This window comes from Callithrix jacchus, chromosome 13, assembly GCF_049354715.1.
Source record: "Callithrix jacchus isolate 240 chromosome 13, calJac240_pri, whole genome shotgun sequence".
Classification (NCBI taxonomy): domain Eukaryota; kingdom Metazoa; phylum Chordata; class Mammalia; order Primates; family Cebidae; genus Callithrix; species Callithrix jacchus.
The window spans coordinates 92,351,686-92,371,482 of record NC_133514.1 but is presented as its reverse complement, the minus strand read 5'-3'; the positions used below and the strand labels follow the sequence as shown (position 1 = coordinate 92,371,482).

General features: G+C 37.8%; 1 protein-coding gene across 10 annotated transcripts in view; it reads left to right on the top strand.

Annotated features, from left to right (window-relative positions):
• The window catches only part of DYM (dymeclin), a 481,767-nt gene that overhangs the window by 262,509 nt on the left and 199,461 nt on the right, over nucleotides 1–19,797 (top strand). For all 10 annotated transcript variants that reach the window (XM_035271024.3, XM_035271019.3, XM_035271021.3 and 7 more), the window contains exons 12-13: nucleotides 543–656; nucleotides 1,922–2,016. In XM_035271024.3, the coding sequence (XP_035126915.1) occupies nucleotides 543–656; nucleotides 1,922–2,016 (209 nt within the window). The remainder of the gene's footprint in view (nucleotides 1–542; nucleotides 657–1,921; nucleotides 2,017–19,797) is intronic.

Sequence of the window (19,797 nt, the reverse complement as noted above, 5' to 3'; positions counted from 1 at the left end):
TCTCCTTGAGTCATAGAGAAAGGATACAGGAGTAACCGTAATGGAAGAGAACATTAGGGAGTTCTAGGGCTCAGCTGAGCCTGTTGGTTTGTTTATTGTTTTTTTACCCGCATTGTACCTCTTTCTTTATGGCAGCCCAGATTTGGCTGCTGTGCTCCCCAGTATTTGTACCTGCCTGCCTGCCTGTCTCTGTCTCTCTCTCTCCCTGTCTGTCTTTCATTCTGTCTCTCTCTTTGTCTCTCTGTCTCTGTCTCTCATCCCCAGGTTACAAATCTACAGTGGAAATGTCTTAACTTAGAAAACAGTTCTTGCTTACTTAGGCCTGGAGGTGTGCGCCAGAACTGCCTGCTCTCCATAGCCACGGCAGAACACTGGAGCATCTCTCCTTGAAGATCTGGATCGTTTGCTTTCGTGACCTCTCTCTGTGCGGCTAAACTCCGCTTCAGAGCAAAGTTGTGGTTTATCAAAAATTGTGGACATGGAGTAATTCTTTTGTCTGTAAAATATTCGGTTTTTACTTAAACCTCTGTTCCCTATTACAGATACTAAAGAATATTACTTGGTATTCAGAACGAGTTTTAACTGAAATCTCCTTGGGGAGTCTCCTGATCCTGGTGGTAATAAGAACCGTTCAGTACAACATGACTAGGACGAGAGTAAGTATTCCAGCTGCTGTTCTATCTTTTTTGCATACAGTACAAATAGTGTAAGACAATAGTTTAAATCAGTCCCAATTTTTAGGGTGCTAAAATTCTCATGACATGGTAGAAAATACAGATCAGTGTATAGTCACTGTATTACATGATCCTAATGTAACATAAGGTCTTTTTCTCAATATTGAATAGATAGTATGATTAGAGGTATTTTACATGAAATAGAAAACAAGCAGTGCAAAAGATTTAGATAAAAGCTATTGTATGTTATTTGGCCAATAATACCGATTTGCCTTTTAATAGCAACAAATAACAAAGTACAAGAAGATATAAGCACAAGAAAATTTGAATTCAAATGAGAAAGAAAAGCAGAAGAGAGAGAGAATTTTAAAGAATAAAAGAAAAATTTCTGGTGGATTCTATTCACAGAAGCCGGGAGCAAATTTCAGTTCTGGTTAATAGAAATATATTGTTAAAGAGAAGCAGAATACAGAATTCATAACTAAGAGAAATGGGATTTTTATTTGGAGCTCTGATTGTTCCACTGTACCCCAGCCTAGGCTGCACTGGAGTGCAATGGCACAATCATAGCTCACTGTAACCTCCAATTCCTGGGCTTAAGTGATCCTCCTGCCTCACCCTCCTGAGGAGCTGGGACTACAGGCATGTGCCACCACACCTGGCTCTTTTTTCTTTTTTTTTTTTTTTGTAAAGCCAGAGTCTCACCATATTACCCAGACTGGTCTTGAATTGGTTTTGAACTTCTGTCCTTAAGTGATCCTCCCAAAGTGTTGGGATTATTGGCATGAGCCATGGCTCTCAGCCCATTTTCAGTTATTTTCCTCTGTGGGGCTTTGTAGATACACATTCATGTTTTTTATCTGAAACCCTAGGAGCCAGCTATGTTTTAGAAAGCAGAAGTTTTTGGATTTTAGAAAGATAATTATAGTTTATGTACTCTACTATGTGTAACCATTAGGATCTTAAGTAGCATGCTGTAATTAAACATTGTATTTCTATAGCAGAATATTTCAATATTCACCATGGAGGGAATATTGAAGACTACCAGGAACATCATCATTTTTTGTGTTGTGAAAAAACTTTGAATTTCCAGTGCTTTATGGATTTAGAATTAGAAAAAAGAGATTGTGGATCTGAGCTTACTACAATCAGTGACAACGGAGTTTACATTTGCTTCTATTAATAGTTAAGTTAACATTGGTTAAAATATGGAGGTTGTATGTTTTACGCCTTCTGTTTCCTCACAGGACAAGTACCTTCACACAAATTGTTTGGCAGCTTTAGCAAATATGTCGGCACAGTTTCGTTCCCTCCATCAGTATGCTGCCCAGAGGATCATCAGGTAAATATGAACTGTAAAAGAAATACTGATTTGCCTCTGGCTGAGCTATTAAGACAGATACTATGGTTGTTCCTTTTAAATGTTACCTGTGAGAAATGTCAAATTTTCTTACTTAATTTTTACCACCTTCTTGTTTGGTTGAAAATATCTTGTTCTGTTTTGTCTTCTAACCTAACTTTTTGAGTAAAGTTAATTGTATTTGTGTTCAATCTTTTTATAAAATGTAATTTTAAGTGTAATGTTGATAGTTTTTTACAGAGGAGCAGTCATGCAAATTAAATATTAATGTATTTGATGAGCATTTTATAGAGCATCACACTGTACTTATAAGGAGTTATCTGTGTGTGTTTTAGACAATTTTTATAGCAGTTCAGCCATGTATTGGTTCCCTATTGTTGCCATAACAAATCACCACAAATTAGTGGCTAAAAGCACAAATTAGTCATCTTAAAATTCTATAATTTACAAGTACACTGTGGATCTCACTAGGCTAAAATTGAAACAGAGCTGCATTTCTGTCTGGAGGCTGTGAAGGAGAATCTGCTGCCATGCCTCTTCTAGCTGTTGAAGGCTGCCTGCATTCCTTGGCTCATGGCCCCTTCCTCTGTTATCAAAGCCAGCAACAGTAGGTTGTTGAGTCCTTCTCATACTTCATCACTCTCACCTCTTCTTGTGGTTCCCTCTTCTAAGTTGAAGACTCTTGTGATTTCCTGGTCCCTTCTTGATCCAGGATTATCTTCCCATCTCAAGATCAGAATCAATTACAATGTCCCTTTTGCCATATAAGGTTATATTCATAAGTTCAGGGGATTAGGACATGGACATTTGAGGGAACCATTATTCTGTCAGCCAGAAACCCTCCCATTGCCAAAGACCTGACTTTTAAGGATGGGAAAGCTAACTAACCAGTCATATGTGAATATCATTGCTAGGCTTTTTTAACATATAGGGGTACTTTTTTTCTTCCTGTAGGATCCTCAGTATTGTCCAAGTAGCTCTCAAATAGAACCTAAGTGCAGCTATATTGTTCCCTTGAATTTTTGCTTTTAGGGCAATACAGGGTTTTTCTTGTTTTGTTTTTTTTTAAGAGAAGGATTTCACTCTGTCAGCCAGGCTAGAGGAGTGCAGTGGAGCAATCACAGCTCATTGAAAGCTCAAACTCCTGGGCTCAAGGGCTCCTCCTGCCTTAGCCTGGTCATGTGGTTTTGAATGTTCAGTTTTCTATAACAGTCATTGGTGGTGATCACAACACTATATCACTTTTAAGCTCTGATCTCACATTCTATTTTTTGGTTAGATGTTATTTGACCTGGGCTCGTTTTTAAGTTACTCAAAATTAAGTTATTTTGTCTGTTTATCTTCAGAATTTAGTAGAAGATGTTTTGCATTGACTCACTTTAATTTATGTCTGGTCTTACTACATTCCATTAGATTGTTTTTGGGGTTTGTACTTGAGATGTCATCTGCTTAGCTGACGTTGAACTAATGTGAACTTCATGATGTACAGTAAACAGAATGTTCTCCTCCCACCTTGGAGTTTTTCAGGTATTCTGAAGAGCCTTTAGTTTCCAGAAGTTAACCTTTGTCACCAGGCTTTATTTCACTATAACAGAGTTGATGATTTCCGTGCTGCTGTGTAGGCTCTTTCTCACTGTTTATGTGCAGTTTTATAATGGTTTCATGAAGATTTCATTACATAATTAACTTTTCTCAGATGATAAACGAACATTTGGCCTGTTGAATATGAAAATGCCAAATTAGCTCGTTGAGAATTTAAGTTCTGATAAAATACATTAAGCACAATTAAATATTTTGGAGATTCAAAAATATTCTAGCTGGGAAAAATGCATAATAAAACACTGTGCCCAATTTTTAGTCTAAAATGAGAAAAGTAGAAAATAAAATTTACAATGGGAATGTAAATTAGTTCAACCATTATGGAAGATAGTGTGGTGATTCCTCAAGGATCTAAAAACAGAAATACCATTTGACCCAGCAATCCATTACTGGGTATGTACTCAAAGGATTATAAATCATTCTATTATAAAGACACATGCACACATGTTTATTGTGGCACCGTTCACAATAGCAAAGACTTGGAACCAACCCAAATGCCCATCAGTGATAGACTGGGTAAAGAAAATGTGGCACATATACACCATGGAATGCTATGCAGCCATAAAAAAGAATGAGTTCATGTCCTTTGCAGGACATGAATGAAGCTGGAAAACAGCATTCTCAGCAAACTGACACAAGAATAGAAAACCAAACACTGAGCATTCTCACTTACGGATGGGTGTTGAACAATGAGAACACATGGACATAGGGAGGGGAACATCACACACTGGGGCCTGCTGGGGCATGGGGAGCTAGGGGAGGGATAGCATTAGGAGAAATACCTGATGTAGATGAAGGGGTGATGGATGCAGCAAACCACCATGGCACGTGTACACCTATGTAACAGACTTGCATGTTGTACACATGTATCCCAGAACTTAAAGTACAATAGCAAAAAAGTAAAGAAACCAATCCTATTTGAAGGTAAAAGAAACGTTGTTTAGATTTGTGATTTGAGAATAGTTAGTAGTGCTTTACTTCATTTTAATAGATTTTTAGTTAGCATAATATGAGTACAGAACTACTTTAAGCAATGCAAGAAGTATTCAAATAAGAAAGATTCCTGCCCTCAAGTAGCTTGCAATTCAGTAACAGGAATAAGACCAGGACCCATCCTTGTATATATAAGATACAAGGATCTTTTATTCAACAGAATGTTATATGAAATCTATATTATTATATGTTAATATTATAATGAAAGAAAAATTGCTATGTAATGGGGGTGAATGGCTGCTTCCAAGAATGCCGAGAACATTTCTCATTGAAAGATTAGACAGGGTGACTAGAGAAAGATGACATGATAGGTAATAGAGACTGGCCTGATACAGAAATCATCAACTACAACAAACTGAAGCAAAACAAGAGGGGATAAGGTGAGAGAGCATGATTTATATGTAGAAAATAGCCGGTTTCCTGGAACTGGCATGCTGTGACTTCTATGGGGATTGCAGGTGAGAAGCGTGAAAGAAACAGCTGGGGCCACACTGTGGAGGGGCTTAAGGGTTGGACTCACAGTTTAGAATAATAGAAAGGAATGGAGAGAAAAGGTCTTTTCTTAATAACAACAAGAAAGAAAGTGTGATTGAATGAGTTTTTAAGTGGATTTTGAAGAAAAGAATTTAAGGTAAATTTCTAGAGTCACCTGTTTGAGCAGATGATAGTATCATGTTCTGTTTGTCACACTGAGGAAAGTGTAGTTTTGGTTCTGTCCAGCTTCCAACACTTTTCTTGTTCAAGTACCACATTTGAGTAGCTGGTGTGGACCGGAGCTTTGTGTTCATGCAGGTGGGAGCTTGTTGGAACATGGAATGTAGGTATGGTTTCTGACCTACTGGATCAGAGTCTTCTTTTTAACAAGATCCCCGGATGATTTGTATTCACATTAAAGTTTAGAAAACACTTTGAGTTTTATCCTGGAAATCATTTATTTCCTGAGAAAACACTTGTCTTGAGCTAGAAATGGAGGTCAGCTTTTTTGTACTTTGAGGGAACTCATTTTCTACTAAATATTTGTCTTTAGTGTGTAGAAATTTCAAGTGTGATAAGGGATAAATAATGAAAACAGTTTAGATACCCAGAAGGTTTATTACAGCAGTACAACCAAGAATTGATGAGATGCTCTAGTAACTGATTCAAGTGAGAAGTAAGCAGTTTTCATATACATGATTCCTATGTCCTCTCTTAGGAGGAGACTACACAATTTTATATTAGTCAGTTGCAAAACTTAGAAGAGTCAGTATTTCACATGATCTTTAGCAAATTGCAAAACAGAGTAACATGTTACCTTGCTGTAAAAGGATGTGGATAAAGCTTTGAAAAACCTCCTTAGCTGGACATAAATGTAAGGAATGATTTCTTACACTGCCTAGGCTGTTGCTCATATTTAATGACAATGCATCTTCCACAGACTCTTGATGTTCTAGGAGAGTCACAGATCTAATTTGAGTTTTGCTCAACTTTGTAAATCTTTTAAATGTGCCGTAAGTGTGGGTAATTGCTGTGTTCATTATTTGGGATTATGAGGTTGTTCAATTTCAAGACATTTATAGAGTAGATTTTATGCAAGGGATTGCTGTGGGTTAGAAAGATAGCATTTACTTCTAGCCCTTAAGACTGTGCCTTATTGTCCCTCGTGTCCCTCCACTGGGTCTTTCCTCTAGCTTCTCCTTCACCCTTTGCTTAACAGGTAGTTTTCGCTAGCATCTCATTCTTTCTTGTTTTCTTCTGTCTTTACACGTTTTATCTGGGAGATCACATATATGTCTATGAATTTACCTACTGTCATTTGTATACTGAAAATTACCTGACGTGGTTAGGCTTAGTGTCCCCACCCAAAATCTCATCTTGAATTGTAATCCCCATAATCCCCACATGTCAAGGGAGAAAACAGGTGGAGGTATTTGAATCATGGGGGCACTTTCCCCCATGCTGTTCTCCTGATAGTGAGTCTCACAAGATCTGATGGTTTTATAAGGAGCTCTTGTCCTTTGGCTCTGCGACTCTTCTCCCTGCCACCTTGTGAAAAATGTGCCATGCTTCTCCTCCTTCCACCATGATTGAAAGTTTCCTGAGGCCTTCCCAGCTGTGCTGAACTGTGAGTCAATTAAACATCTTACCTTTATAAATTACCCAGTCTCAGGCAGTTCTTTTTTTTTTCTTTTTCTTCTTCCTTTTTTTTTTTTTTTTTTTTATCCCGAGACAAGTCTTACTCTGTTGGCCAGGCTGGAGTGCAGTGGCACAGTCTCAGCTCACTGCAGCCTCCGCCTCTTGGGTTCAAGTGATTCTCCTGCCTCAGCCTCCCAAGTAGCTGGAATTACAGGTAGGTGCATGCCACCACGCCTGGCTAGTTTTTGTATTTTTAGTAGAGATGGGGTTTCACCATGTCGGCCAGGCTGTTCTTGAACTCCTGGCCTCCACCCACCTTGGCTTCCCAAAGTGCTGGGATTACAGATGTGAGCCACTGCAACCAGCCTTAGGCAGTTGTTTATAGCAGCATGAAACTGACTGAAACACCACTCGAATCTAAATTCATAATCTAGATCTTTCTCCTTCACTGTACTGGTAGACAGTACAATGTAGAGGATAAGGACATAGGCTCTGGAGCCAGACTGCCAGGGTTTGAGATCGCAGCTCCAGAACTTTACTACCTGTGGAATCTTGGCGATGATGTTCTTTACCTTCTCTATGCAGCAGTTTCCCATCTGTAAGATGGGAGCGGCAGTAGCTGCTTTCTCAAAGGATTATGGTGAGGATGAAGTGCGTTGACAATTGTAAAGGGCCTCGCATGTAATTTGCACTGAGTAAGCATTAGCTGGCTGAGCACCAGCTCTCTGCTAGGTTCGCTACCTGGGTATCCCACACTTACTTCAGACTTCCATTATGTTTAAAACTGAACTCATCTTCAAATCTGCTTTTCCTTTTAAATCCCCTATCCTAGGTAATGGCCCTTACTATAGTCACTTAAATTGTCGAGTCAGTTCTGTAACTTTTCTCCCTTTTTCTCAAATTCTATCTTATTGGACCCTGAAGTTGTACCTAATTCTGCCATTGTAATTTGCATGTATATGCTCTTTCCTTTCTCCATGGCTGCTGTCTTGGTTCACATGTGTATCATCTTCACCCACACTATGCCAGGAGTCTGAGTGGGTCTTTTTGCCTCCCTACTTGCCCTTGCACACTGCTGTATTTATTTGAAAAGCAAGTCTCATCTTATTGCTTCCTTTGCTTAAAAACATTAAATGGCTTCCCATTGTTATCAGGTTAAAAATCTGACCTGTGTTCTTCACTGGGGTGATTTTGCCCTCCAGGGGACATTTGACAATATGTGGAGATTTTGTTGTTGTTGCCAGAACTGGGGAAGAGGTTTCTACTGACATCTAGTGGGTAGAGGCCAGAGATGTTTCTAAACATTCCATAATGCACACACAGCCCCCCACAAGGAATCATTACCCAACCCAGAATGTCTGTAGTGTCAAGGCTGAGAAACCCTTTCTTAAAGTGATGTAGTCTGGGCCCTGCCCTTTGCCCTTCATCTTCTATTGCCATTTGCCATATACCCACTGCTTCAGCTTTACTGAATCATTATAGTTTCTTGCCCTTTCATAGCTCTACTCCTGAATCTGGATAAACGTGGTCTGGAACTAGAAAATAGTTGAGGCCGTTCTTTGTGTCACCTCTTTTTTTTCTGTAGGTCTTTCTTTTTCAACCAGCTTCCCACGCCTTTATCCCATGTCTTTGATCTTGAACCTGCAGTGGCTTCTTCAACTTGATGAGGCCTCCCCAGTTCAGCTCTTAGGGCTTTTATTTGGACCAAGCCACTGCTAACATAGTTGTTTCATATTCCCCATTCTTCAGATTACAAAGAGAAAGAACCCACTTGGCCCTATTCATCTCTTCATAGCAGCCCATGGGTCACTGCCAGTTTCTGGCCTAAGGGCTAGTTACTGAGGCTGGAGCAGGAAGGAAAGGCCCAGCAAAGGAGAAAGTTACATGTTAGAAGATCTGGCTGTGGTTATTGGGCTTCTTTCAGAAGTAGATGTGGGAAAGATAGAACTTCGGAGTGGAGTCTTGACCTCTCCATTGTAGGTACTTGAACACACTGGCCTGGCCTGGAGTTGCAAGTCCTGTTGCTTAAGCACAGTAATAATTATTGGAGATAAAATACTTGTTTTCTATTTCTTTGCATTACTTTATTATAGAGAGTTGCTCTCTGTAGGCACACAATAGACTTTTAATAAATACTTGGTGACCAATTCCTAGAAGATGGGCTGGCATCTGGAATTTAAATTTAGTTCTGGCACCCACTATTCTGAGACTTTATGCAAGTTGATTAGCATCTGGCTATGTTTTGCAGTTATCTGCTGCTGCTTAAAGCTAGTGAAGTTGATGAGCTGATGTCCATAAGATGCTTTAGACAGTGCCAAACACTACTGAAAGCTTTCTGGTTTTTCACACCTCTTGAGAATAAAGTAATACAAAATATAGATTAGGTTTTCATTAAAACAATTTTATGAGACCAATACAGTTATTTTTGATAAAATTTAATCATGCAATTTAAGAATTTTAAAATTCTCAAATCCATGACTTACGCTTTCACTTTTTCTCAGCCATCAGGAGTGAGCGTATACACTTTAGGTTTTAAGTGTATAGCTGTGCAACTTCGTGCGGTCTCATGCTGGCATTTTATGTGAGCTGCCTTTTCCTGCCCTGCACACATGATGACACGTATTTTAGTCACTCAGCATTTTTCTGAAGACTACAAATACAATTTGGTTATTGAACTCTGTGGTCAGCTCCTCTATTTTGGGCAAATAAGATTTTTTAGACCATTCAGACCCATGGAATCAAAGGAAGAAAGATAATTTTCCCCCAGCCCTCATTTAAACAATTTGTTAGTATTAACTTATCACAACAGGCTTCCACATTTCTGTTCCCATTGAATTAAGTTTTCATGGGTGTTTTTCTCAAACCTAAAAGGGAATATTAATAAGCAAATTAACCTGTTTGTTGGAGTGAATTTATATTATACACACACGCACAACTCAAATATATAATATAGTAACATATATGGTTATGATCTTTTAGAAATATTGCCTTATTTTTTTTAAAGTCCATTTAATGATAAATTTATACCTGTGATCCTCAGTGTCTCACTACTTATCTCTCTTTTGTTACATTTAAGGCTAGAAGTCTGGAGGTTTAGATAGTCGAGGGTACTTACTCTTCACAGCTAGTAAGTGGGCCGTTTCAGGTTTGTCCAGATCAAAAGCCTGGCTTACTTCAAGAATGGCAGAATATTCCTTCTGAGAGTGACTCACTCACCATGGGACCATGGAGCCAAACTCCTGAGATTTATCTGGAACAGATAGTTCTCTACAATTTAAGGTAGCTGTGTCCTTGGGGGTCATTCAGTTTGCTTTCCCCCAGCCCTGATTCCACCTGCCTCCCAATCTAGCTAAATATCTGAAGTTACAGTAGCAAAGACAGTAGGATCTTTTCCACTTTTTTTTTTGAACTGACATGTTTGAGACAGATATGGATGTGTTCAGGTATTATATAATACATGATATGTAGAAATTATAATGGAAAAGAAGATAAGAACTGTATGTCTTTTAGCCTGAGATGACAATATTTTTATATCTAATCCTTGATGTTGAGTTTTATTTTTAATTTAATAAATACTTACGAGTGCCGACCACTGTGGAAGTCGTCTTTAATTTGAGAGATCTCATGTTTTTATTGCAGATGAGTACCATTTGTTGTATCTAGAAATTAAGTGTTATAGTTGGTTTTGTATTTTTAAACTTTGATTTTTATTTTGACCTCATATTATTGTTAGCACTGTTGTCAGGAAATTATTTCTTTAGGGAAGGAATTATCATAGTAACAGTTGTAATGAATAGTTTAGGTCTGTTTCCAAAATCTTAGTAGGTTATTTAACTTGTTTTTCATCTCTTGAATGAGATATGATACCTACTTCATTTGAGTGGTATAAGAGTTAATCATGGCTTGTAAAGTCTCGCATCTCTGTTTTCTCTATTATAGTATTATGACATTTTTGAGATATTTTGAATGTAAAAATAATTCTGGATAACATCTTTACAAAAGAATTTCTTGGTCTCTGCTAATATTCCTAGATTCTGATTCCCTGCCCAATGGATTTTTGAATTGCTTGTATTCCCCAAATATTTTTCTAACGAAGCAAATGAAGATCTCACTGAACATAGATAGAAGTTTTTAATAATAATATGTTTGTAGATTGGTAGGAGATCTGAGCAGTGACTTTCAGTATAAATACTTCTCTTAAATGTATATTATTTCATTTTTTACAAGATAGAATTAGCTTACTCTTGCCCAATGCCCAGGCAATAAAAAGGTTCCAGTTTCTTCATTCCTTCGGTCTTTGCTGGTCCTTGTTTGATCTTGGCATAGTAGTAGCCAGGAACGGAAGGAGGAATGTTTGCCTTGAAAATCTGGCTTCCTGTATTTCCTACAGCCAGTGGTACTTTGAAGGCAGCTAATTTTTTTCAGGGAAATCTAGCTAGGTTTGAGTTTTCAGTTTAGTCCTTTCTTAAGAAGTTACATTGAGAACATTTAGATAGCTCCTCTCTGAAAATTTATGTTTCCAATAGAATATTGTTACCTATTCAGAAAATTGCTAGTATTGTATAATAGGGTATCTTGGCAGACTTGATGGAACACATGAAAACTTCCTAATTGGTTTAATTTCAGTTTAGACTGCTGGCACATTCAAAATGTCAGCTTTAAAGAAGCATGTCGTACATTTATCAGATTTTTTTATTTCTTATAAGTGAAGACCTTTGTGGACAAAATTGCTGTATAGTAAATTAAACTTTAAAGTAACTTTCATAGAGCTTTATTGAATGTCACCATCATGTTACAGAGGTAACTGGGTGTGGTTCATACTTTGTTATAGCCATGAATTATTAAGCCTCCAGTGCTGTCTATTTTTATGAAGGTTATAAGCTTTTTGCCTACTTTCAAGCTAACAAATTCACCTCCTGTGGTTTTGTGGATTCTAGTAGGACACTCAAGACTCATGGGTCAGAGACAAAGAAGAGTTTGTTATTGTCCTCTTATTATATTTTTATGGTAAAGTATTGCTCACAGGAATAGCGGGAGCCAGAATATTTTTTTCTCGTGTGGTTCCCATGCCCACAGAGCAACATGACAACCCACTGGTTGCAGTACAGGAGAGGAACCCAGAGCTTGGGAATCCCCAGTCTTGTATAATAGGCTTCAAGCATGCCTGCCAAACCTTTGCTTTGAAGGGAGATATCTTTAATGTATTTGATAGCAAACTACTCTCTGCTCTAGAAAGAGACACTATCTCTGTCTTCCAAGTCTGTTCATTGTACAAGCATCCATGCAGAGATAGCCCGGAGCACAAGGCTGCTAATGCCTCTGCTTTTAAGACATGCAAAAAGAAGAGAGAATGGGGAATTGTCTCCCAACGCTCCTTACCTAGTTATGAATTTCTGTTGCCATTGGAAAAACCTGTCACTGTTTCATGACGGTAGCTAGTTGATACTGCTCTAGGTTTTATCTCTCAGTTGCTAATGCATTGCATTTAAATACCTTAGAAGAAGCAAGGATGGTATGGCCTCATTCCTCTTTGCTTTTGCATGTGTCATAACGAACCTTCAACTCAGATGTCAGTGTCATTAACTGCACCCCTGAAGTCTTGTTTACAAGTCTTAAAATTATGGACTTAGAAGGACCTTTAAAGATCATCTAAGGCAAATTTGCACATTTTACATATGGAAATATTAAAATCTCAAGTTATTGTGTGGCCAGTCCAAGTAAACACTGTTGCAGAAGCAGAAATAAAATCAATTATTCTAAGTTTGTAGCCTAGTATTTTTCCTAGAACAGAGCAAAAAGAGGCACTCTCTCTCTCTCTTATACAAAATCATGATATTTGATATGTTATAAAATGCTAAGGCCGGGTAAGAAAAATAAAGTGACTTAATAAAGCATTTTCCTTCTTGATGAATTGCATGTGTTTTATGGACTTTTAAAAAGTACCTTTTCCAAGAGAAAGAAACAGTGTTGTGTTAACAGGAGAAATGGGAATAAGCAAAGGTAAAAAGATTTAAAATGGCACCTGTGTCCAATGTAAATACATATTGAATCAGATGTCCCAGAGACAGGACAAATAAGGGAAGAAAGAATGCTTCCTTAGGAGAGACAAGAGGACAGTTTGGGAAAGCTAGCTTTAAAAAGGTAGATAGATAACTCACTGTGACAAGTATTGTGAGTTTTCCAAGCATTTAAAATTTGTTTATTTGTTTAATGTGCTTCAGTTTCTTCATTTACACACTGGGACTACTCTCCTAGGGTCACTGTGAAGACTAATAAGTTAATACATGTCAAGTGGTTAGAATAGTATCTTCTGAATAGCAGTCACCCCATAATTATCAAAGGAAAAAGATCTTCCTTGTTAGAGGGCTCACAGCACCATGTCTTGTTCATCTTGGCCCAGTAGGTATTTGAATAAATGATGAAATTCTGATACTTGAGCTAAAGCAAGTGGTTAAAATCTACTGGCTATAGGTAAGGAGGAACCAGTGTGCCATGCTTGTTTTCGGGTGGTCTTCCTCCTTCCTCCTTCCTCCTTCCTTCTTTCTTCTGCAAAGCTGGTTCTTCTGCAAAGCTTGTGTCTGTCACACACATACTGGACCCTATGCAATAGGTTATTTGTGTTATCCAATAATATGAGTATTATTTATATTTAATCATGAAGAAACTAAATCTCAGAGAAGTAACTTGTCTGTGGACAGTGACAACATTGATATTTAAACCTGTCTGTGCTCCATCTACAACACTGCACCAGTATTGTATAAACTTCCATTGCCACTGCTTCTTATAGTTGAAGTTTTACATTAAAAACAAGTAATTTGTGTATTTGGCTATATCAAAGAACACTTTACTTGGGGGCAACCTTTCTAAACATGTGATTCCCTATTGACATGTTTTTAAAAACCCATTGACTATCAGTAGTTACTGACTGAAAAGATTTGAGGGTGAACAGTGGGGTCCCAGACACCCTGTGATAGATAGTCTAGGAGCTTTTCCCAATCAGAGTTCATAAGAGAATCAAGTCCAGCAGAGAACCAGATGAGTGAGGATTTCCTCAGTTCTCCCAAGGAGATAGTCATAGTAGTGAATACCTTCTAAATGAGTAGGAGTAAAGTTAGTTGACGAGAAACCTTTTGCTCTCTTAAGAATCCTGGTTTAAAAGATCTGCAAGGTCTTCTGGGTTTGAGGTCCACTGGTTAAGAAAAATTACTATAAAAACCCATTGTGAGACTCCTGTTAATGATTTTTTTAAACAAAATCTAAAATGTGCCTGCTCTCTTCATTAGTCAAACATCATATTGAAGCTTGAGAACATTTGTCTATTCTGTACTTGAATAAAGTTTCATGGACCCTTTATAGTCCTGGACATTAAGAAGTATGTATAACTCTGTTGTAGCTTACTGCCTGATAACCACATAATAATATTATTTTACTGCATAAGCCAATTGGAGACCTTCATATCATTATGAACTTCCGATTTAGAGTCATTCAGTGTTAAAAGAATCACTGAGATTCTAAGTATGTCCTCTGAGAAACTAGAAGGACTGGTTCTAGCAATGATTTCTTCTTTTTCTTTTCTTTTCTTTTCTTTTTTATTTTTTTTTATTTTTTTTACACACAGAGTCTTGTGTTGTCACCCAGGCTGGAGTGCAGTGGCATGATCTTGGCTCAGTGTAACCTCTGCCTCCCAGGTTCAAGTGATTCTCTTGCCTCAGCTGCCCAAGCAGCTGGGATTGCAGGCACATACCAACATACCTTGCTAATTTTTGCATTTTTAGTAGACAGGGATTTATCATGTTGGCCAGGCTGCTTTCAAATCCTGACCTCAGGTGATCTGCCTGTCTCAGCCTCCCAAAGTGCTGGGATTACAGGTGCGAGCTACTGCACCCAGCCCAGATTGCTTTAAATTAGATCAACAGTTCTCAGCTGGAGTGAGCTGGTGGGGTGGGGTGAGAGCAAGTGGAGTGTGTAACTTCAGGTAGCAGAAAGGTTCCTGAAGAACATGTGTGGTACATGTTATAGTGCCGGGAAAACGTTTGCAAACTCACAGCGTAGAAGGTGACTTACTATAGAGTCTATGAATTTGTATGTCATTAAATTAACCACAGTCAGTGCATAATTATTTAGAAGGCTTTCAAATGAGTGATTGGTTTTTTCCTTTTAAATTTGAAAAATTGGAAACATGTTTGAAGAGAATTATATAATGAAACTTTAGATTCTCAGCACCTACCTTCAGGAGATACCAGTTCTTGACAAACTTTATTTCTCTTATTTCCCTATATTTTCCTCCCTACCGTGGATTATTTGGAAGCAATTCTTGACATTATTTCATCTATCAGAATTGTATTATGTAAAGAGATACATTTTTATGAATATCCATTTATGATTTGGTCCCTCTACAAGTGGTAGAGAGAAAAATAAAATCAGGTTACCACCACCTTGCAAAACATGGAAATTAGCCATAGTTTTGGTTTTAAGTCATTTAGAGTCTGATTCAGTTCAGGCCTTACTCTGTATTACTCATATTGCTAGTCAGTGTTAAGTGGACCCCTGTCTTATTTAATTGTAACTCTAGCAATCTATACAATACAGAATTTCTGTTTAACAGATGAAACAGCCTCTTCTATTGAGGCTCAGAGAGACTGAAACTTATCCAAGATCGAGTAGCTAATAGTGTGGTGGAGCTGAAATTGAAATCCAAGTTTGACCCTAGCCTAGAAGTATTCTTTTTGGCAGACCAGACGTTGATAAAACTGAACAGGATAGGCAGATATCATCTGCCTTATATGCGTACACTCAGGTTCTCAGTTGTGAATGAGTAGAATGTCCACTATATAAAGTTTCTGTGCAGTCTTGGATCACTTCTGTACATTGATTCTCAAAGTGTGTTCTGTGGACCACAGAGGGTCCATGGAGTCTAAGCCTTTTATATAATAAGACATCATTTGCTATTTCCACTGTGCTGACATTTGCATCTAGGATACAATAGCAAAGTTGGGGTAAAACTGCTGAGACCCTTAGCATAGATAAAGTGGTGCCTAAATGTACTAGTACTTACTGTATTTTCCACAACCATCCACACACTTGTGCTAAAGCTTTTCATTTTCACTGAAAAACTCCTTTGTGGAATAGTAAAAATCATTAGTTGTTACAAATCTTGACCCTTGAATATGTCGTTTTGATATTTTCTGTGATAACAGTAAAAGCTCACATAGTGCACTTCTACTCCATACTGAGTTCCAATGATTGTCTTGAGGAAAAGCAGGTGTGTGATAGAGTTGTGAGCTGAACTAGCCACTTTTCTGATGGAATAGCACTTTTACATATAAGAACATGTGACAGTCTTGGCAGGGAGGAAACTGCCAGTGTTGGCTGCCAATAAAAAAAAGTTTTCAAGTCAAAATTAGAATTTTGAAAAACTTACATTTGGCATCATGAGTTTCACAACTTCCTGATAATTTAGACTTTTGTTATAACATCAATAATGTTAGTAAATGTGGATTTTAAAAAATATTATTTGATGAAATGTGTCAACATTTGAAAGATCTGCATAATTCAGTAAACCAGTATTTTTCAAATGACTAAAGGGCTTTTTTCATTAACTGCATTACTGTTAACAGGTAATGTGTTTTTAATGAAATTTAAATGAACTAGTAAATATTTAATATTATTCTCAGTTTTAATATCCATCAGTATAACAGACATATAAAAAAGTTCTTTGGGCGTTCTTATTAATATTTTCAAGAGTCTAAAGGGGCCCTGAGAGAAGTATAAGAACCAGCACTCTAATGCCCTTTCAGGACGAGGTAGGTAGAGTGAATGTGAGCATGTCTGTATGACACAGTTTACTGTATATACTTTTAAACATCTACTATTTCTGAATTAATTATACCCTTACTTTCTTCCATCAGTATAATCAATATTTATATTTGTATTATTCATGCTTCCATTTAATACATATTTATTGAGAATAGTTATCAGAAGTTAGACGAGAAGGGGTATACAGAATATATATATCATATTTATTCTTGGTAAGAGCTCATAGTCTCTATCTTAAAAAGTCATAAGATGGCAATGTTACTGTACTAAATTGCCTTTTAAGTTTATTGCTTATCTTGCCTGGGTGTCAAAATTGAAAGAGCTAGAGGAGGAAGATCAAAAAACTCAAAACCTAGCAGAAGACAAGAAATAACTAAGATCGGAGCAGAACTGAAGGAGATAGACACACAAAAAAACCCTTCAAAAAAATCAATAAATCCAGAAGCTGGTTTTTTGGAAAGATCCACAAAATAGACCTCTAGCCAGATTAATAAAAAAGAAAAGAGAGAAGAATCAAATAGATGCAAGAAAAACAATAAAGGGGCTATCACCATGGATTCCACAGAAATACAAACTACCATCAGAGGTTACTACAAACAACTCTATGCACACAAACCAGTAAACCTGGAAGAAATGGTTAAATTCCTGGACCCTGGCACCCTCTGAAGCCTAAACCAGGAAGGAGTTGAAACCCTGAATAGACCAGTAATAAGGGCTGAAGTTGAGGCAGCAATTAATAGCCTACCAACCAAAAAAAGCCCAGGTCCAGATGGGTTCACAGCTGAATTCTACCAGACATACAAAGAGGAGCTGGTACCACTCCTGAAACTATTCCAAACAATCCAAAGAGAGGGAATCCTTCCCAAATCATTTTATGAGACCAACATCATCCTGATACCAAAACCTGGCAGAGGCTCAACAAGAAGAGAAAACTTCAGGCCAGTATCCATGAGTATAGATGCAAAAATATTTAATAAAATACTGACAAACCAATTGCAACAGCACATCAAAAAGCTTATCCATCACGATCAAGTAGGCTTCATCCTGCAGATACAAGGCTGGTTCAACATACGCAAATCTATAAACATAATTCACCACATAAACGGAACCAAAGACAAAAACCACATGATTATCTCAATAGACGCAAAGAAGGCCTTCAACAAAATTCAACAGCACTTTATGTTAAAAACTGTCAATAAACTAGGTGTTGACAGAACGTATCTCAAAATAATAAAAGCTATATATGACAAACCCACAGCCAATATACTGAATGGGCAAAAACTGGGAGTATTCCCTTTGAAATCTGGCACTAGACAAGGATGCCCTCTCTGACCACTCCTATTCAATATAGTATTGGAAGTTCTATCCAGAGCAATAAGGCAAGAAAAAGAAATAAAGGGTATTCATTTAGGAAAGGAAGAAGTCAAATTGTCTCTATTTGCAGATGACATGATTGTATATTTAGAAGACCCCATGTCTCGGCCCAAAATCTCCTGACACTGATAAGCAACTTGCAAAGTCTCAAGATACAAAATCAATGTGCAAAAATCACAAGCATTCCTGTACATCAATAACAGACTTAAAGAGAGCCAAATCAGTTACGAATTGCAATTCACAATTGCTACAAAGAGATTAAAATACCTAGTAATACAACAAACAAAGGATGTAAAGGACCTTTTCAAACAGAACCACAAACCACTGCTCAAGGAAATCAGAGAGGACACAAACAGATGGAAAAACATTCCATGCTTATGGTTAGAAAGAATCAATATTGTGAAAATGGCCATACCGCCCAAAGTAATTTATAGATTCAGTGCTATCCCCATTAAACTACCTATGACCCTCTTCACAGAACTGGAAAAAACCACCTTAAACTTCATATGGAACCAAAAGAGAGCCCAAATAGCCAAGTCAGTTCTACGCAAAAAGAACAAAGCTGGAGGCATCACACTACCTGACTTCAAACTGTACTACAAGGCTGCAGTAATCAAAAGAGCATGGTACTGGTACCAAAACAGAGATATAGACCAATGGAACAGAACAGAGGCCCTGGAGGCAACGCCACACATCTACAACCATCTGATCTTTGACAAACCTGACAAACACCAGCAATGGGGAAAGAATTCCCTGTTTAATAAATGGTGTTGGAAAAACTGGCTACCTATGTGCAGAAAGCAGAAACTAGACCCCTTCCTGACACCTTACACTAAAATTAACTCCAGTTGGATTAAACACTTAAACAGAAGAAGAACTAACACCATAAAAACCCTAGAAGAAAACCTAGGCAGAACCATTCAGGACATAGGCATAGACAAGGACTTCGTGACTAAAACACCAAAAGCATTGGCAACAAAAGTGAAAGTAGACAAGTGGGATCTAATTAAACTCCAGAGCTTCTGTACAGCAAATTAAACAGTCATTAGAGTGAACCTGCAGCTAACAGAATGGGAAAACATTTTTGCAATCTACCTGTCTGACAAAGAGCTAATATTCGGAATCTACAAAGAACTAGAACAGATTTATAAGAAAACACACAAACCCATTCAAAACTGGGCAAAGGATATGAAGAGACACTTTTCAAAAGAAGATATTTATATAGCCAACAAACATATGAAAAAATGCTCATCATCACTGGTCATTAGAGAAATGCAAATCAAAACCACATTGAGATACCATCTCACGCTAGTAGAATGGTGATCATTAAAAAATCAGGAGATAACAGATGCTGGAGAGGATGTGGAGAAATAGGAACACTTTTACACTGTTGGTGGGAGTGTAAATTAGTTCAACCATTGTGGAAGACTGTGTGGGTATTCTTCAAGGACCTAGAAATAGAAATTCCATTTGACCCAGCAATCTCATTACTGGGTATATATCCAAAGGGTTATAAATCATTCTGTTGTAAAGACACATGAACATGTATGTTCATTGCAGCACTGTTTATAATAGCAAAGACCTGGAACCAACCCAGATGCCCATTGATGATAGACTAGACAAGGAAAACGTGGCATATATACACCATGGAATAGTATGCAGCCATAGAAAACAATGAGTTCCTGTCATTTGTAGGGACATCTAAGAATCTGAAAACCATCATTCTCAGCAAACTGACACAAGAACAGAAAATCAAACACTGTGTGTTCTCACTCACAGGTGGGTGTTGAACAGTGAGAACACATGGACACAGGGAGGGGAGCATCATGCACTCGGGTTCGTTGTGGGGGACTAAGGGAGGGACATTGG